The sequence below is a fragment of the Engystomops pustulosus genome, chromosome 8, assembly GCF_040894005.1.
Source record: "Engystomops pustulosus chromosome 8, aEngPut4.maternal, whole genome shotgun sequence".
NCBI classification, from domain to species: domain Eukaryota; kingdom Metazoa; phylum Chordata; class Amphibia; order Anura; family Leptodactylidae; genus Engystomops; species Engystomops pustulosus.
This window is the reverse complement of record NC_092418.1, coordinates 10,251,138-10,271,311: the sequence shown is the minus strand read 5'-3', so window position 1 is coordinate 10,271,311 and position 20,174 is coordinate 10,251,138. Positions and strand designations below refer to the sequence as shown.

General features: G+C 47.4%; 2 protein-coding genes across 5 annotated transcripts; one reads left to right on the top strand and one right to left on the bottom strand.

Annotated features, from left to right (window-relative positions):
• Window positions 1-1,047: 1,047 nt before the first annotated feature.
• Window positions 1,048-11,714, bottom strand: MGRN1 (mahogunin ring finger 1). The gene is made up of 18 exons (XM_072119683.1): window positions 11,559-11,714; window positions 8,324-8,414; window positions 6,478-6,596; window positions 6,204-6,292; window positions 5,978-6,124; window positions 5,782-5,899; window positions 5,227-5,293; window positions 4,774-4,817; window positions 4,639-4,686; window positions 4,097-4,165; window positions 3,778-3,937; window positions 3,337-3,446; window positions 3,064-3,245; window positions 2,871-2,988; window positions 2,680-2,725; window positions 2,471-2,557; window positions 2,164-2,207; window positions 1,048-2,043 (listed from the first exon to the last, which is right to left on the bottom strand). The coding sequence occupies exons 2-17, from the start codon at window positions 8,409-8,411 to the stop codon at window positions 2,167-2,169; spliced, it is 1,533 nt and encodes a 510-aa protein (XP_071975784.1). The 5' UTR covers window positions 8,412-8,414; window positions 11,559-11,714; the 3' UTR covers window positions 1,048-2,043; window positions 2,164-2,166.
• Window positions 11,715-11,749: 35 nt separating this feature from the next.
• LOC140074633 (UBA-like domain-containing protein 1) lies at window positions 11,750-19,773 on the top strand. Of its 4 annotated transcripts, none has more exons than XM_072119687.1 (4): window positions 11,750-11,878; window positions 17,345-17,524; window positions 17,994-18,053; window positions 19,118-19,773. In XM_072119687.1, the coding sequence occupies exons 2-4, from the start codon at window positions 17,405-17,407 to the stop codon at window positions 19,373-19,375; spliced, it is 438 nt and encodes a 145-aa protein (XP_071975788.1). In that variant the 5' UTR covers window positions 11,750-11,878; window positions 17,345-17,404; the 3' UTR covers window positions 19,376-19,773. The 4 variants fall into 4 exon arrangements, with proteins under 4 accessions (XP_071975788.1, XP_071975787.1, XP_071975785.1 ...); XM_072119686.1 differs by lacking the exon at window positions 11,750-11,878 and adding an exon at window positions 16,651-16,774; XM_072119684.1 differs by lacking the exon at window positions 11,750-11,878 and adding an exon at window positions 17,010-17,157.
• The last annotated feature ends 401 nt before the right edge of the window (window positions 19,774-20,174 follow it).

Below are 20,174 nucleotides of genomic sequence, written 5' to 3'. Positions count from 1 at the left end.
AGTTTCTCCATAGAAAGTCCAAGATCCCCATCCCAAGAAAACTGTCCCGTGTAAATGACAGGGGTATGGAATTGTTACCACAAAATTAAGAGGCCCCGTGAATAGGGCCTAACTTTTCTTCGTGGGAAAACCCATTTAACTCCCCAGAACAAAGAAGCCTGAGCGCTTTCTATGGCTTCTAACACGTCCCTTTTTTTAAAGTTTCATCCTTCATGAACGATCATTATATGATTTAATTAATCAGACTTCATTATCTTATCCATACGTTGTTTCTATATAAGAATTCCTGTTACTTATGGTTCATATATTGTGGGAAGGGGGTGGGGATTGTTTTAGTGACATTAGATGGGGTTACAACGTAGCGTTCCTTGTATTTGTTGCGTTGCGTCATTCTTTGCCTCCTAACGCGAGGAGAATGATGAGCGGTTGGGAACATGAAGCCCAATAAAACTTTACTGAAGCATCTGGTTACTTTATTCCTTCCTCTCCATTATCTTTTGACTTCCTATTTGTTTTAATTGTGACAAAGTTCGGGGACAGCGGCATAGCCACAACCGTCTCCCGGACTCCTCCCACAACCGTCTCCCGGACTCCTCCCACAACCGTCTCCCGGACTCCTCACGTGCTTCTCCCATGCTCTGAAACTCTACCAAAATGTGTCATACTGTCCCCCACCTTCCAAACGCAACCTGAAAACCCACCTATTCAGGTTCTCTGACAACGCACTGCACTGCTCTGCTCCCTCACCTCATGTCTCTATCCTCCTACCCCATAGATCGTGAGCCCTCATGGACAGGGTCCTCCTTCCGCTTGTCACCTGATCTCTATAGTTTTGTATCTTGTGCTTGCATTTGTTCTTGTGTTAATGTATGTGACCCCTTACTGATTGTACATCAGCATGGAATTAATGGGGTCTATAAATCTATAATTATAATGTTGATTGCAGAATGACTGTGAGCTTCTATGTGACCTTACCAACCTAGTCTTTCAGTCCCCCTTACGTACCGCCGACTGCGATTGGTCGAGGAAGAGTTTCATTCAATGGAATCTGTGTCAGCAATTGAAATTTTTATTACATAATTTTCTCTTTTAAATCGACAAAACTTACTTTCAAAATTCATGATATTTGGAATTTGTAGTATTTACCCCCCTGTGGTCAGCACAGGGTCAAACATTCAACCCAGCTAAGGGGTAACAGCGTTACGGATTAGTGTCCTCTTGGCTCTTCAGCTTTGGCGCCGCTACCAGTGCCCAGAAGAATTGTAGTTTTACAGCGATTCAAGGTCCATTGCAACATTTTGTTTTCATTTGACAGAACAGGGAAAGTCGCGGTGTGGCCAATGTTTTTTAGCAGCGCCTCGGTGCGGCCCAGTCTACGGTTTAGAGCACATGGAAACCCTAGAAAAGTAAAAAGCCGACCACTACCGGCACTGTGCTTACAGGGCAGCGGACAACCGATCAGCGCAATGGCCCGGTCATTGTCACCCCCGGAGATACTAAATTTTAGCCAATCCCTTTAAGAATTCAAAAGGCAGCTGAATGTGCAAGACCAGAGCTCAGGGCTGCATCCTTATTACACACATTATTATGTAAGGGCACGTACCTTATATACCTATACAGAGTCTGGGGCTGTGGCCCCACAGGTGGCCTGGCAGAGTGGCACAGCGGCTACAAAGTGCAGAGGAGGGGTATTAGCCGCCATGTTAGCCACCTGCCCCCCATCCGAGTTCCCAATATGTATACACTGCAATGCACACATGCAGCCTGGCACAGTAACAATATATACGCTGTCACATGGCACATCAAGCGGGCACTAAACTGAGACTTATATACAGCCTGGCACGTTGTAGTGTACATTGCCTAACAAGACGGCCACAGATCCAGATACAATGTGGAGGAGGGGTCCTCGCGATCAGCCCCCCCACTGGAATGTAGATGATTGGAGAAGAGACTGAGCCCCAACCCGGACGACCCCAGCGCGGAGAACCGTACGATGGGGGCAGGGAGAAGGAATTTGTTCAATGATTTGGTTAGAAGTCACATCTGGAGAGAAAAAAAAAAATACAAAAAAAACCCATAAAAACCTATTAATAATCCAATATAAGGCGTCAATGACATAACACGTCAACATAAGTCCATAGATACACAAGAGGAGTCACTCACCCGTCACTCATCAATCCCAATGGAACAGGAATCCGGACCCAGCGCTGAAATAATCACAACAGATCACAAGTATAAGTGTCCTCCTTAAGCAACAAGGCCCACAACATTTGTTTCCTTTGCTTCATGTTTTTATATAAATAAAGTTACATTTGGCTGATAGTGCTGAGATTTCCCTGCTGGGGACGGGGAAGAGAGATCTGCTCTCTTCATTCTGGACACAGAGTTGATTATTCCTAGTCTCTGCATGTGGGAGGTGGACAACAATATAACGGCTGGGTCATATCGACGATTTATTTAGAGCGCTCACCTGACGCGTCTTGGGCTTCATCCTCCTTCAGCTCTTCAGGTTCGGGGCTTTCGACAGACTCATCGATTTGTGACTGTGATCGAGATCCTATGAAGGAGAAGCAGATTCTATCAGGTGGTAACTGGTAACATGGTGAGAGAAGAACGGCTGAGAGAACACGGAGTCAGGATAAGACGACGGCAGCCGATAAGACGACGGCAGCCACTTACCTCGATGTGCAGGGACCATCTCCGGAGTGTCAGCGGACGAGATATTCTGCAGGACAGCAGAGCGTTACATACAAGCAAATCATCATTTTCAGCCCCATAATTTACATAGACTCCACCCCTTCCTGTAGACGCATCTCTCTCTAGCGCCACCTACAGAGGCCGAGAGAGATCCTAGTACTGCTAATACCCACCTCTATCTGTGAGGAGTCTCTGCTCAGGGATCTGAGTAAGGCTGGCCGCTCGCCGTCACCTCCCCCCGTCACTTCCTCATCCTCTTCATGGATGGGAGACGAGGGAGATCGCAGGCCACTGAGGAAATATGGATGGGAAGGGGTTAATACAGAGCATGATAGCACAGTATATATAAGTAGGTCCTGCTCTCACCTGTCAGGGGTCTTGACGTGTTTGCTCTTGTGGTGGGAGTTGTCTGGAGGTCCCCGGGCAGGTAGATTCTCACTATAGGGGATCTCCTCGTATAGGGGGGCACTGGCAGGGGGAGACCGGAGCCCATTCAGAGCCTCCAGTAGGGAGATGGGCTCGAACCCCGGAGGGATGTTATCTGCTCCCTACGAGAAGAAAAAGCAAAATAAACTATATTATAAAACCGCCATATGCGTCCATCAATACCAATACATAGAGACAGGACCCGCCACCTACAGAGTTATCATCATGGTCCAGAGTCTGGGCCAGTACCGGGCTGAACGAGATGGGTGGGAGCGGTCCCGGCTTCCTCCGCACCGCACGGATCTGCAGCAAAGCACGAAAAGCTGCAAAACATACAGAGGACTGTAAGATTACACATCAGGGCGGGGGGCATATACTAAACACATTCACATGCTTCATTCTGGGCGAGTTTATAGGGAATCTGTCAGTAGTTATGACCGTGCAAGGTGTTAGTAGCAGCAGGACTGTGAAAAAAAATGTATAGCTTCTCCAAGTGCACTAGGGGAAAGGTGTCAGTATTTAACAAGAATCTTGCTACAGCTTTTACTCAGAGCACAGGTGAAGGACTGTGGAGTAGATTAATGCACAGGACTGAGAGCACAGCAGTGTGAGGAAAGCTCCCGGTGCTGGTAGCCCCATCAGGTGGTAACTCACGCAGGCGGCAGATGGGGCAGTTGTTGGCCTGGTAGCGCAGGGTGTCGGCACACGAGTTGCACAGACACAGGTGTCGGCAGGGCAGGATCAGGGTGTCCCGCAGGTCAGAGAGGCACACGACGCACTCGTTGCTGTTGTCGCTGTTCTCGTCCTCTGAGGGCTGCGGAGACACAAAGATGGAGGAGGATTTACATACATATCAATCAGTGAGTACATCTATCCAGAGACCATCAGGACTAGTCAGAAACGTCCCAGGTCCATCCCTGAGCAGATCAGAACAAGTCCAGTCAGAATATTCGGGGAGCTGGAGTGGCCTTACCTTTGTTTCCTGATTGTTCTTGTTTTCTATGCCGTAGATTTCCTGCAGCAAATAGCTGACCCGATCCACCTGCAACACACGACCCACCACACTGGTCAGGAATATACAGAATCCTAGAATAGTCCTAATACAATCCCACAAGACTCACTATGGGACCCTTCCCCAGAACTACGGGACCCTTCCCCAGAACTACGGGACCCTTCCCCAGAACTACGGGACCCTTCCCCAGAACTACGGGACCCTTCCCCAGAACTACGGGACCCTTCAAGACATGGTACTAAAGTAATAGAGAGAATAAGCAGCAGATGGGTGCAGAGTCTCAAAATGTCTCGATTTAACCATCACTAAGTGTGACCACCTCTACAACAGCAGAAGTTAAGGCAGCTTGCTAGTCCGGAGCTGCAAGAAACCCAGGAACGACAACTCTACAGACCTCAGGTGATTAAGTTCAGGACAATAAGAAAAAGACTGAACTCTTATGTCTGGAAGGGAGAAATGGAGGATCCTGTGTAGAGATTTCGCACTGCAGTCCCATTACTTACTATCTGCTTCTGTTTCAGAGGTTTCACCGAGAAGCTGCCATCGACGTGCTGCAAAGAGGAGAATATTGTCAGAGTAGGCCGAGGGGAGTCCTGTATGTAGATCCCCTTCTACTACTAAATAGTGCTGTGTCTCACCTTCTCAAACGCAGCCAGGAGAACATGAGCGTGTCCCGATCCCTCTGTGTAGAGAAGAGAGGGGTGAGCAGCCGCAGGACTACAGACACTGAGGACTCAATGAATTACAGCTGTGCTCAAAAGTTTACACCCCCCCATAAGAGAATATGAATGATAACACAATAAACGGCTTCAGCCAATCACTAAACAGGAGCGGGGAAAAAAGTTTGTCTTATCATTCATGTTCTCTGAAAAAAAAATGCCAAAAAAGTCGAAATTCTGCAGGGTATGTAATCATGAGCAAATGTCTACCTTGTGCAGGGTCTGAAGGGAGGAGCAGGACTCTAGGGATACAATGATAGTGGAGTCCTGCTCCATGGCCCCGCACCAGGGATTAGTCAATGAATTAGCTATGGAGTGTTCCTTTAAGTATAACCCTACAAGATCATCTACACCAAACCCAGATCTCCTTACCTCCGCCTTCAGCCACGACAGCCTGGATAACCAGAGGGATGACCCCTTTATCAAGGTCAAAGTTCAGCTGTAGAACACAAAGACATTGGTGTCAGATAACAGGAGTGTGGGGGTCATTGCTATCCCAATCAATGGGGGGGTCCTACATCTGGGGCTGCAAAAATGACAGCCCTGTTGTGTATATAGCAGTCGGCTAGTCGGTCCTCAGGTCCCACGGTTACGCTCCACACTTCCTTCTTCGTCTTAAAGGGGTTGTCCGGAGTGTAAAAAAAAAAAAAAACATGGCTGCTTCCCCTCAAAAACAGCGCCACTCCTGACCATGGTGTGTGCAGTTATTGCAGCTCAGCTGTACCGAGATGGATGGAACATTGTTGTAATACCAGACACGACCTATGGTCAGGTGTGGCGCTGTTTTTAAAAGAAAGTTGTCATGTTTATCAACCTCTGCACAAGTGAGGGAAAGTGTTGCAATTCCTTTAACTAGGAATGATGAGGTCCCAGCGGTCCTATCACAGCTGCTCCTCTGTAGTCAGGGAGCAGGTAAGTCACACTCACCTCGTCGTCCTTCCAGTCGTTGAAGTCCATCTTAAAGGCGGGCAGAGAGAAGTGCTGGCTTAACCCTCGCTTGTAATAGACGGTCTGCGACTGCAGCGCGGGACTGCGGGGGCTGTATCTGCAGGGACACAGTAATGTTGTATTACCATCTCTCAGCCTGTAGGGGGCAGTATAATCATGCCCAGTCTCTACTTACACCGCCATCCCCCCAACAAACTCCTCGCTGGCCTGACAATAAACCGTGATGGCCACGCGGGCGTCAGCGTCAAACGTGAACTCCAGGCCGTACAGGACCCGGGGCTTTCCTCCGTCCTCTATGGGACTGTCCGCTCCCTCCTTGTACCTGGAAACACATACAAGTCGTCAGCACATTGTACCCTGCGCAGCAGTGCCATAAAGCAACGCCATAGGGTGACCACTACCTGATGAGACGCAGCGAGTCCTTCCGAATGTTCACCAGGCTGCGGAGGGTCTTCACCGGCTCATGGGGGGCCGGGGTCAGGTAAGGGAACTGGGGGAGAAGAGAGACCAAAATAATACAGACGCAGCTTCTAAATCTCAGGTTACATGATCTCTGCTTGCTGTCAGTGAATAGAGGCACAAAGCACGAGCCTGAACACCTTTACCACCTCCAGCCCCCCCCCCCCTGTGTCCCAACTCCATCTATAGACAATCCCAAGTGCAGCTACAACTTACCTGAACAGGTCGGTTACCCAGGAAGTTAAGGTCAGTGTTCTCCCCGAATAGATAACCCTCAGGGTGCGGGGTCTCAAACTTCTCTCCCCCCATAAAGAAATGACTGGCAAAATAATTTCCTGGAGAGAGGAAGAAAAAAAAAAAAGGTCCATAAATATAAGGTACGACCCCAGGAATGGTATCTACAGTGCCTACAAGTAGTATTCAACCCCCTGCAGATTTAGCAGGTTTGATAAGAAGCAAATAAGTTAGAGCCTTCAAACTTCAAACAAGAGCAGGATTTATTAACAGATGCATAAATCTTACAAACCAAAAAGTTATGCTGCTCAGTTATATTTTAATAAATTTTAAAAATAAAAGCGTGGGTCAATTATTATTCAACCCCTAGGTTTAATATTTTGTGGAATAACCCTTGTTTGCAATTACAGCTAATAATCATCTAGATCCGGCCGGCACAGGTCTCTGGAGTTATCTTGGCCCACTCCTCAATGCAGATCTTCTCCAAGTTATCTAGGTTCTTTGGGCGTCTCATGTGGACTTTAATCTTGAGCTCCTTCCACAAGTTTTCAATTGGGTTATGGTCAGGAGACTGACTAGGCCACTGCAACACCTTGATTTTTTCCCTCTAGAACCAGGCCTTGGTTTTCTTGGCTGTGTGCTTTGGGTCGTTGTCTTGTTGGAAGATGAAATGACGACGCATCTTAAGATCCTTGATGGAGGAGCGGAGGTTCTTGGCCAAAATCTCCAAGTAGGCCGTGCTGTCCATCTTCCCATGGATGCGGTCCAGATGGCCAGGCCCCTTGGATGAGAAGCAGCCCCACAGCATGATGCTGCCACCACCATGCTTGACTGTAGGGATGGTATTCTTGGGGTCGTATGCAGTGCCATCCAGTCTCCATACGTCACGTGTGTGGTTGGCACCAAAGATCTCGATCTTGGTCTCATCAGACCAGAGAACCTTGAACCAGTCTGTCTCAGAGTCCTCCAAGTGATCATGAGCAAACTGTAAACGAGCCTTGACATGACGCTTTGAGAGTAAAGGTACCTTATGTGCTTGTCTGGAACGGAGACCATTGCGGTGGAGTACGTTACTTATGGTATTGACTGAAACCAATGTCCCCACTGCCATGAGATCTTCCCGGAGCTCCTTCCCTGTTGTCCTTAGGTTAGCCTTGACTCTTCGGACAAGCCTGGCCTCGGTACGGGAGGAAACTTTCAAAGGCTGTCCAGGCCGTGGAAGGCTAACAGTAGTTCCATAAGCCTTCCACTTCCGGATGATGCTCCCAACAGTGGAGACAGGTAGGCCCGACTCCTTGGAAAGGGTTTTGTATCCCTTGCCAGCCTTGTGACCCTCCACGATCTTGTCTCTAATGGCCTTGTAATGCTCCTTTGTCTTTCCCATGTTGACCATGTATGAGTGCTGTTCACAAGTTTGGGGAGGGTCTTAAATAGTCAGAAAAGGCGGGAAAACCAGATAATTAATCCAAACATGTGAAGCTCATTGTTCTTTGTGCCTGAACTACTTCTTAATACTTTAGGGGAACCAAACAGAATTCTGGGGGTTTGAGGGGTTGAATAATAATTGACCCACACTTATGTTTAAAATTTATTAAAATTAAACTGAGCAACATAACTTTTTGGTTTGTAAGATTTATGCATCTGTTAATAAATCCTGCTCTTGTTTGAAGGCTCTAACTTATTTGCTTCTTATCAAACCTGCTAAATCTGCAGGGGGTTGAATACTGCTTGTAGGCACTGGATATACCCCCGTGTATGAGGGGGAGGAGATGTATACACACACACCACAACCTCCATTCTAGGCTGTACACCAGGGCCGAGCACTCACCAGATTTCGGGGGGTAGCGATAGGCAGAGTTTGCCTGGATGTCGATGTCTTCTACCCCCGCGATTCTCCGACCCCAGACGGCCCCCATGATCTGAGAGGAAAACATGAGAATCAGGGCTCAATATCCAAATATCCACGGCTGCCACTTGTGTAATAATAGAAGAACCCAGACAGCGACCCAGACAGTAACATCAAACAGAACCAAACAGGACCACACAACGTAACAGACAACGAGGCCCAACAAACCAACACATGGAAGAAGAAGGAACCACAATACAACAACATGTGTCTTCATAGGATACAGCGAGGTTATAACAGGAAGTATATACCAGGCAGTGCCCCACACACACACATATGGGAAATGTATAGATAGTGAGGTCTCTCCTATAGGTCCCCTGCATATAGATAGTGAGGTCTCTCCTATAGGTCCCCTGCATATAGATAGTGAGGTCTCTCCTATAGGTCCCCTGCATATAGATAGTGAGGTCTCTCCTATAGGTCCCCTGCATATAGATAGTGAGGTCTCTCCTATGGGTCCCCTGCATATAGATAGTGAGGTCTCTCCTATAGGTCCCCTGCATATAGATAGTGAGGTCTCTCCTATAGGTCCCCTGCATATAGATAGTGAGGTCTCTCCTATAGGTCCCCTGCATATAGATAGTGAGGTCTCTCCTATAGGTCCCCTGCATATAGATAGTGAGGTCTCTCCTATAGGTCCCCTGCATATAGATAGTGAGGTCTCTCCTATAGGTCCCCTGCATATAGATAGTGAGGTCTCTCCTATAGGTCCCCTGCATATAGATAGTGAGGTCTCTCCTATAGGTCCCCGCATATAGATAGTGAGGTCTCTCCTATAGGTCCCCTGCATATAGATAGTGAGGTCTCTCCTATAGGTCCCATGTATAGATAGTGAGGTCTCTCCTATAGGTCCCCTGCATATAGATAGTGAGGTCTCTCCTATAGGTCCCCTGCATATAGATAGTGAGGTCTCTCCTATAGGTCCCCTGCATATAGATAGTGAGGTCTCTCCTATAGGTCCCCTGCATATAGATAGTGAGGTCTCTCCTATAGGTCCCCTGCATATAGATAGTGGGGTCTCTCCTATAGGTCCCCTGCATATAGATAGTGAGGTCTCTCCTATAGGTCCCCTGCATATAGATAGTGAGGTCTCTCCTATAGGTCCCCTGCATATAGATAGTGAGGTCTCTCCTATAGGTCCCCTGCATATAGATAGTGAGGTCTCTCCTATAGGTCCCCTGCATATAGATAGTGAGGTCTCTCCTATAGGTCCCCTGCATATAGATAGTGAGGTCTCTCCTATAGGTCCCCTGCATATAGATAGTGAGGTCTCTCCTATAGGTCCCCTGCATATAGATAGTGAGGTCTCTCCTATAGGTCCCCTGCATATAGATAGTGAGGTCTCTCCTATAGGTCCCCTGCATATAGATAGTGAGGTCTCTCCTATAGGTCCCCTGCATATAGATAGTGAGGTCTCTCCTATAGGTCCCCTGCATATAGATAGTGAGGTCTCTCCTATAGGTCCCCTGCATATAGATAGTGAGGTCTCTCCTATAGGTCCCCTGCATATAGATAGTGAGGTCTCTCCTATAGGTCCCCTGCATATAGATAGTGAGGTCTCTCCTATAGGTCCCCTGCATATAGATAGTGAGGTCTCTCCTATAGGTCCCCTGCATATAGATAGTGAGGTCTCTCCTATAGGTCCCCTGCATATAGATAGTGAGGTCTCTCCTATAGGTCCCCGCATATAGATAGTGAGGTCTCTCCTATAGGTCCCCGCATATAGATAGTGAGGTCTCTCCTATAGGTCCCCTGCATATAGATAGTGAGGTCTCTTCTATAGGTCCCATGCATATAGATAGTGAGGTCTCTTCTATAGGTCCCATGCATATAGATAGTGAGGTCTCTCCTATAGGTCCCCTGCATATAGATAGTGAGGTCTCTCCTATAGGTCCCCTGCATATAGATAGTGAGGTCTCTCCTATAGGTCCCCTGCATATAGATAGTGAGGTCTCTCCTATAGGTCCCATGTATATAGATAGTGAGGTCTCTCCTATAGGTCCCATGTATATAGATAGTGAGGTCTCTCCTATAGGTCCCCTGCATATAGATAGTGAGGTCTCTCCTATAGGTCCCCGCATATAGATAGTGAGGTCTCTCCTATGGGTCCCCTGCAAATAGATAGTGAGGTCTCTCCTATAGGTCCCCGCATATAGATAGTGAGGTCTCTCCTATAGGTCCCCGCATATAGATAGTGAGGTCTCTCCTATAGGTCCCCGCATATAGATAGTGAGGTCTCTCCTATGGGTCCCCTGCATATAGATAGTGAGGTCTCTCCTATAGGTCCCCGCATATAGATAGTGAGGTCTCTCCTATAGGTCCCCTGCATATAGATAGTGAGGTCTCTCCTATAGGTCCCATGTATAGATAGTGAGGTCTCTCCTATAGGTCCCATGTATATAGATAGTGAGGTCTCTCCTATGAGTCCCATGTATATAGATAGTGAGGTCTCTCCTATAGGTCCCCTGCATATAGATAGTGAGGTCTCTCCTATAGGTCCCCTGCATATAGATAGTGAGGTCTCTCCTATAGGTCCCCGCATATAGATAGTGAGGTCTCTCCTATAGGTCCAATGCATATAGATAGTGAGGTCTCTCCTATAGGTCCCATGTATAGATAGTGAGGTCTCTCCTATAGGTCCCATGTATATAGATAGTGAGGTCTCTCCTATAGGTCCCCTGCATATAGATAGTGAGGTCTCTCCTATAGGTCCCATGTATATAGATAGTGAGGTCTCTCCTATGAGTCCCATGTATATAGATAGTGAGGTCTCTCCTATAGGCCATATGTTTGCCTGGTCCTCTCCTGGTATATACTTCATGTTATATCCTGTATTTGGGGGGGGGGTCCTGGGAGGTTTCTTCTCTGTACATTGGTTTGTAGTAGATGAATAATAATCCTGTACGGACCTTGTCACAGCTGCGGGTGCGCTACAATGTATCAGTACAGAAGTGAATCTGCTGTATATGCACACGGGCCTCCTGTATATGGTGGTGGGTGGTTACACTGTATCCGAGCCCAATACTCATTATTACTTCCTCTTCTGGGGGCTCCTAACCTCAGTATAAGACACCAGGACTCCCTCCTCACCGACACACAACCTATAGGAAGACACCGCTCAGCCCGCCCCGGCTCCCCCCGCCCGGTGACCACCTACCTGCGCTCCGCTTGTTTTCGGTTTCCAGGCCTCCTTCTCCCACAAATCCCGGAGATTCCACCGCTAGGACGCAAGGACTGTCGGGAGCTGTAGTTCTTACGTCTTGACGTCACCGATATCAAACGTTGTACAAAGAAGCGAAGGAACTACGATTCCCGAGATGCACCGCGACATTTCACAGCTGACTAGCGTCACCAAAGAAAACAATGCATCGGAACCTACCAAAAGCGCCAAGAAAGGGGAGGTCGAAGCGTGGAATGTACCATTAATATGATAATGAATGCACTGCAACAGGGCAGTGAACGCGGAAAACGTAACAGGTAGGAGGTAATGTAATAAGTACTGTACCTGTTAGTGATTATATACCATATAGATCCATACATGACCTTGAGTTACATCCTGTATTATACTCCAGAGCTGCACTCAATATTCTGCTGCTGGTGCAGTCACTGTGTACATACATGACATTACTTATCCTGTACTGATCCTGAGTTACATCCAGTATTATACTCCAGAGCTGCACTCACTATTTTGCTGCTGGTGCAGTCACTGTGTACATACATGACATTACTTATCCTGTACTGATCCTGAGTTACATCCTGTATTATACCCCAGAGCTGCACTCACTATTCTGCTGCTGGTGCAGTCACTGGGTACATACATGACATTACTTATCCTGTACTGATCCTGAGTTACATCCTGTATTATACTCCAGAGATGCACTCACTATTCTGCTGCTGGTGCAGTCACTGTGCACATACATGACATTACTTATCCTGTACTGATCCTGAGTTACATCCTGTATTATACCCCAGAGCTGCACTCACTATTCTGCTACTGGTGCAGTCACTGTGTACATACATGACATTACTTATCCTGTACTGATCCTGAGTTACATCCTGTATTATACTCCAGAGCTGCACTCACTATTCTGGTGCTGGTGCAGTCACTGTGTATATACATGACATTACTTATCCTGTACTGATCCTGAGTTACATCCTGTATTATACTCCAGAGATGCACTCACTATTCTGCTGCTGGTGCAGTCACTGTGCACATACATGACATTACTTATCCTGTACTGATCCTGAGTTACATCCTGTATTATACCCCAGAGCTGCAGTCACTATTCTGCTGCTGGTGCAGTCACAGTGTACATACATGACATTACTTATCCTGTACTGATCCTGAGTTACATCCAGTGTTATACCCCAGAGCTACACTCACTATTCTGCTACTGGTGCAGTCACTGTGTATATACATGACATTACTTATCCTGTACTGATCCTGAGTTACATCCTGTATTATACTCCAGAGCTGCACTCACTATTCTGCTGCTGGTGCAGTCACTGTGTACATACATGACATTACTTATCCTGTACTGATCCTGAGTTACATCCTGTATTATACTCCAGAGCTGCACTCACTATTCTGCTGTTGGTGCAGTCACTGTGTACATACATGACATTACTTATCCTGTACTGATCCTGAGTTACATCCTGTATTATACCCCAGAGCTGCACTCACTATTCTGCTGCTGGTGCAGTCACTGTGTACATACATGACATTACTTATCCTGTACTGATCCTGAGTTACATCCTGTATTATACTCCAGAGATGCACTCACTATTCTGCTGCTGGTGCAGTCACTGTGCACATACATGACATTACTTATCCTGTACTGATCCTGAGTTACATCCTGTATTATACCCCAGAGCTGCAGTCACTATTCTGCTGCTGGTGCAGTCACAGTGTACATACATGACATTACTTATCCTGTACTGATCCTGAGTTACATCCAGTGTTATACCCCAGAGCTACACTCACTATTCTGCTACTGGTGCAGTCACTGTGTATATACATGACATTACTTATCCTGTACTGATCCTGAGTTACATCCTGTATTATACTCCAGAGCTGCACTCACTATTCTGCTGCTGGTGCAGTCACTGTGTACATACATGACATTACTTATCCTGTACTGATCCTGAGTTACATCCTGTATTATACTCCAGAGCTGCACTCACTATTCTGCTGTTGGTGCAGTCACTGTGTACATACATGACATTACTTATCCTGTACTGATCCTGAGTTACATCCTGTGTTATACCCCAGATCTGCACTCACTATTCTGCTGCTGGTGCAGTCACTGTGTACATACATGACATTACTTATCCTGTACTGATCCTGAGTTACATCCTGTATTATACTCCAGAGCTGCACTCACTATTCTGGTGCTGGTGCAGTCACTGTGTATATACATGACATTACTTATCCTGTACGGATCCTGAGTTACATCCTGTATTATACTCCAGAGATGCACTCACTATTCTGCTGCTGGTGCAGTCACTGTGCACATACATGACATTACTTATCCTGTACTGATCCTGAGTTACATCCTGTATTATACCCCAGAGCTGCAGTCACTATTCTGCTGCTGGTGCAGTCACAGTGTACATACATGACATTACTTATCCTGTACTGATCCTGAGTTACATCCAGTGTTATACCCCAGAGCTACACTCACTATTCTGCTACTGGTGCAGTCACTGTGCATATACATGACATTACTTATCCTGTACTGATCCTGAGTTACATCCTGTATTATACTCCAGAGCTGCACTCACTATTCTGCTGCTGGTGCAGTCACTGTGTACATACATGACATTACTTATCCTGTACTGATCCTGAGTTACATCCTGTATTATACTCCAGAGCTGCACTCACTATTCTGCTGTTGGTGCAGTCACTGTGTACATACATGACATTACTTATCCTGTACTGATCCTGAGTTACATCCTGTATTATACCCCAGAGCTGCACTCACTATTCTGCTGCTGGTGCAGTCACTGTGTACATACATGACATTACTTATCCTGTACTGATCCTGAGTTACATCCTGTATTATACTCCAGAGCTGCACTCACTATTCTGCTGTTGGTGCAGTCACTGTGTACATACATGACATTACTTATCCTGTACTGATCCTGAGTTACATCCTGTATTATACCCCAGAGCTGCACTCACTATTCTGCTGCTGGTGCAGTCACTGTGTACATACATGACATTACTTATCCTGTACTGATCCTGAATTACATCCTGTATTATACCCCAGAGCTGCACTCACTATTCTGCTGCTGGTGCAGTCACTGTGTATATACATGACATTACTTATCCTGTACTGATCCTGAGTTACATCCTGTATTATACTCCAGAGCTGCACTCACTATTCTGCTGCTGGTGCAGTCACTGTGTACATACATGACATTACTTATCCTGTACTGATCCTGAGTTACATCCTGTATTATACTCCAGAGCTGCACTCACTATTCTGCTGTTGGTGCAGTCACTGTGTACATACATGACATTACTTATCCTGTACTGATCCTGAGTTACATCCTGTGTTATACCCCAGATCTGCACTCACTATTCTGCTGCTGGTGCAGTCACTGTGTACATACATGACATTACTTATCCTGTACTGATCCTGAGTTACATCCTGTATTATACTCCAGAGCTGCACTCACTATTCTGGTGCTGGTGCAGTCACTGTGTATATACATGACATTACTTATCCTGTACGGATCCTGAGTTACATCCTGTATTATACTCCAGAGATGCACTCACTATTCTGCTGCTGGTGCAGTCACTGTGCACATACATGACATTACTTATCCTGTACTGATCCTGAGTTACATCCTGTATTATACCCCAGAGCTGCAGTCACTATTCTGCTGCTGGTGCAGTCACAGTGTACATACATGACATTACTTATCCTGTACTGATCCTGAGTTACATCCAGTGTTATACCCCAGAGCTACACTCACTATTCTGCTACTGGTGCAGTCACTGTGCATATACATGACATTACTTATCCTGTACTGATCCTGAGTTACATCCTGTATTATACTCCAGAGCTGCACTCACTATTCTGCTGCTGGTGCAGTCACTGTGTACATACATGACATTACTTATCCTGTACTGATCCTGAGTTACATCCTGTATTATACTCCAGAGCTGCACTCACTATTCTGCTGTTGGTGCAGTCACTGTGTACATACATGACATTACTTATCCTGTACTGATCCTGAGTTACATCCTGTATTATACCCCAGAGCTGCACTCACTATTCTGCTGCTGGTGCAGTCACTGTGTACATACATGACATTACTTATCCAGTACTGATCCTGAGTTACATCCTGTATTATACTCCAGAGCTGCACTCACTATTCTGCTGTTGGTGCAGTCACTGTGTACATACATGACATTACTTATCCTGTACTGATCCTGAGTTACATCCTGTATTATACCCCAGAGCTGCACTCACTATTCTGCTGCTGGTGCAGTCACTGTGTACATACATGACATTACTTATCCTGTACTGATCCTGAATTACATCCTGTATTATACCCCAGAGCTGCACTCACTATTCTGCTGCTGGTGCAGTCACTGTGTATATACATGACATTACTTATCCTGTACTGATCCTGAGTTACATCCTGTATTATACTGTGCTGTTACAATAGCCACTTACATACCACAGAGAACTGCGGTTAGAACATAATCTATTAAACTTCACGACCATTTACTTTTTAAAGTGTATTTATTGTAGTGAAGCATAAAATCAGACATATTTGTATCACTATGACTATACAGACCCTCATAAATTGATGACAAATTGAAGTATATAATTAGATCAATGGAAACTTCAAAGGGAAAATAACTGATAAATCAGCTGTCATGAAGGGGTTAAATGGTATAATGAGGGCTGTAATATGAAGAATTCCGTAATATGAGGGTAAATTGGGTGATCCCGTAACTATAGTTATGGCCACAGGGGGCGCTGTGGGTACCGGCCGCCTGACTGACACAATGACGTCATATCCACCCAGCACCGCTGCCAGCCCGGTCCCAGCTGTCCATCACTGCCAGCCCACGCCCACACGACCCACCCTTGCCCTGCTATTGGTGAGCGGCATGTTTACCTTATATGGCCTGACACTGCCACAGCTAAAGCTCCTATTGGTTGAGAGCGTCAGGCCGGGGATGACCTCACTACACAAACAAAGCGGGGTATGCCGGGAAATGTAGTTCCGGACTTTTGCCGGGTGTCAGGGCTTCTCGGGTGCGCTGTACTGCACAATACAACTTCCCTGCTCCTGTCACAGTGATGGCGCCTTGTGGTTAGGGTTAGGCATGAATTTAGCGAGTTCAGGGTCAGTATATTAGTGATGTCTGGTGATCTCCCCCGTCAATGAATGGTTCTTCCCACTATTAACCTTACAGTACAACAGCTTGGGTCGTACCATGTCGGTTTCATAGGTAGAGTCCAGAGTGGTTGTTATCACATGGTCAGGTTTTCTGATGCAGTTTCAGAAGATATGAGCTGGGGAGGTTCTAAAAGGAGCTGCTCCTCCTTTTTATAGACTTCATTCCTGGTCTGGACATCAAAAACTGCATCTGAAAAGCAGAATGTGGGAACGCAGTGTGTGATCACGCTGACACACAGCAGACGGGTAAAACTACGTGTCCCATCGTGCCGTGCAGGTGCCCGCCTCCTCGGGGCGTGGTCTGTCTGATGGGCAGCTGTACGGAGGCAGTGAGTGTGCGGTGTGTGTTGTGTTTATAAATGTATATACTTTCTATAGGGGGTTCTGTCATGTATATAATTTAGGAGCGTGGTGTGGTGGTGCCTGGGGTGTAGATACCCGCACCTGCTGTGCCGCCCTCATGGTCTGCTCTGTGTTTGTACTGTACATGTGACTTGTGCCTTTCCCCTGTTGCAGAGCGGTGACCCGGGACCCTGCGTTGGCATTGGTGGCGCCGCAGCTGTGACGCCCGTCAGGATGTCCGGTGACATTGAGCAGTTGAAGCAGCAGCTCTTGGTGTCTCAGTTTGTGTTGGCAGCGGGATGTGCCACCGACCAGGCCGAGCAACTACTACGGGCGGCGCACTGGCAGTATGAGGTGAGGGCACCCGGCGCCAAGTCATGTCCACACACCGTAATGTTTTATCTGGAAAAGCTGGGTGACAGCCAATATGGCAGCTACTACCACTCCTGCCGGGGTCACCCAACTTTCTAGATACCCAGGCTAGACTGTACAAAGAGGCAGTCAGGAGTCTGGAAAAGCTGGATGACATCCAATATGGCAGCTACTACCACTTCTGCCGGGGTCACCCAACTTTCTAGATACCCTGGATAGACTGTACAGAGAGGCAGTCAGGAGTCTGGAAAAGCTGTATGACATCCAATATGGAAGCTACTACCACTCCTGCCGGGGTCACCCAACTTTCTAGATATCCTGGGCTGACTGTACAGAGAGGCAGTCAGGAGACTGGGAAAGCTGGGTGACAACCGATATGGCTGCCATCAGTAGATGAATGAATATTGTCGACACTGACATGAATTTCTCGTTTTTTTCCTCCTCCCTACAGACAGCTCTAAGCGCCTTCTTCCAGGAGACGAATCACCCGTACATACCGCACCATCAGATGGTAAGTAGTAGATGATTGGTTGCAGGTAGGTTTTGCAACAATGACAGCAACTTAATAAATAATATCCCGTGGCGGCCAGGCTCCGAGATCATCCACCGCCTCATCTGTATCCATATAATCATAGATTGAAATCGTTAGAATTGTGAGTGCAGCTTTGGAGGTGACTAGAGTAAGATTTGATGGAACTCCAGGGTTTCTCATTATTGTGTACATTTTTCCCGTTTTATATAAATAAAGCTTTATCACTCCTCTGCTTGCTGCCAGTGAAGAGAATCGTTCTTGTATTGATATTTAGACGCTAAAAACCTGTAGAGATCTCACAGCTGAGGATCTGCTACAGTTGGATCCAGTCCAAGCTACGTCATCTCCATAGTTATAATAAGGCCGGGTCTAATGTATACATGATGGGCGACCCCCTCAGCCCTGGGTAACGCTGCGCCTTGTAGTACGTTCTTCAATACATATGAAATACGGACAGGCTTTGGGCTTTCCAATATAAAAAGGGATGTCTTCGTTCATTGACGGCAATCAGAAAATTGATATAAGGAGGAGACAATGGGGGTCATTTACTAAGGGCCCGATTCGCGTTTTCCTGACGTGTTACCCGAATCTTTCCGATTTGCACCGATATTCCCTGTATTGCCCCGGGATTTTGGCGCACGCGATCGGATTGTGGCGCATCGGCACCGGCATGCACGCAACGGAAATCGGGGGGCGTGGCTGAACGAAAACCCGACGGATTCGGAAAAACCGCAGCATTTAAAAGACAAAAAGTGTCACGGAGCTTGCACTTACCTTCACCAGGAATAGGCCGGTGAACTTGAGTGCATTTCAGCGGACTTCAGCGCAGCAGCGACATCTGGTGGACGTCGGAGGAACTACCTTAGTGAATCCCGGCCGGACACGAATCCACCGCAGAGAACGCGCCGCTGGATCGCGAATGGGCCGGGTAAGTAAATCTGCCCCAATGTATAAGTGTATGAGAGGGCTTGCGGATGCTGGGAGTTGTAGTTTCACCCCAGGCTGTGGGCATCACCTGTGTCTGTGTTATCTTTTCTCCTCAGATGGGGACTCCAGCCAACACTCCGGCGACCCCTCCTAACTTCCCCGACGCCCTCACCATGTTTTCCCGCCTCAAGGCCTCAGAAAGCGGATACCTGTCTTCCCTGGCAACATCCCCACCTGTCCAGCAGGGCGGCGGCAGCCATTTGCCTCACAGCGCCCGGTGCCAGCAGCCTGGCCTGGGCATGACCGGAGGGGCACCACGCGCTAACAACACAAGAGGAGCAGAAGCCAATCCAGCGGCCGAAGCCGAGAGATGAGACGCCATGGACTGCCGGACACCAGGACGGGGGGACGTAAACATTATGGCCGCCTGAGCTGCCGGAGTCCTGCTCCATACAGGCCGCGGGGTCTCCCCTTAGCAATACGACAGGTGGCGACCTTCTGTATGACACTCTATTACCTCACTCGCCTGCAGAGCATCGCACTGCTCCATCCTCCTCGAGAACGAGAGAGACGCTCTACATGATGGAGCCGCCCGGCCTTCAGCCATACCTCATGCCGCATTGTATGTGGGTGCGGAGCTCGCGGTGTAGGGATTAGTGGGGGGTTTTTTTTGGATGTCGTTTAACCCTTTGATGTCACTTAATACAGACGTTCCTGTAGAGGTTTAAAGAACTGATGATGATGAATAAATATTATAATCTTTTACACCCGGTGATGACCCGATGCCCTGGAGTAATGTACAGGAGCCTGAGGCTGCACTACGGAGAGACGATGAGGACATCACTCCCGGGAGACATGAAGCCCATGTGTGTGTATAGGGGTAGAAGGGGCTATGAATGGCGCAGGACTAGGAGCAGGAGGTCAAACCCCTCAGTACTGGAGCCTCGGCCCTGGGCCTGTAAGTGATCATATCTCTGCCCAGAAGTTTTCATAGTGGTTTTTCTCCCTTTTAGTTTCCCATCAGAGCGGGAGAACTTCACCACGTATCACCCAGATTCAGGCCTGTAGATTGCCCGAGTAGCGCAGATAATTATCATTCAGTGTCCACACATCACATGTGCCCATATGTGCCCATATATCACCTGCTCTTCTGTCCACCTCTGCCTATACATC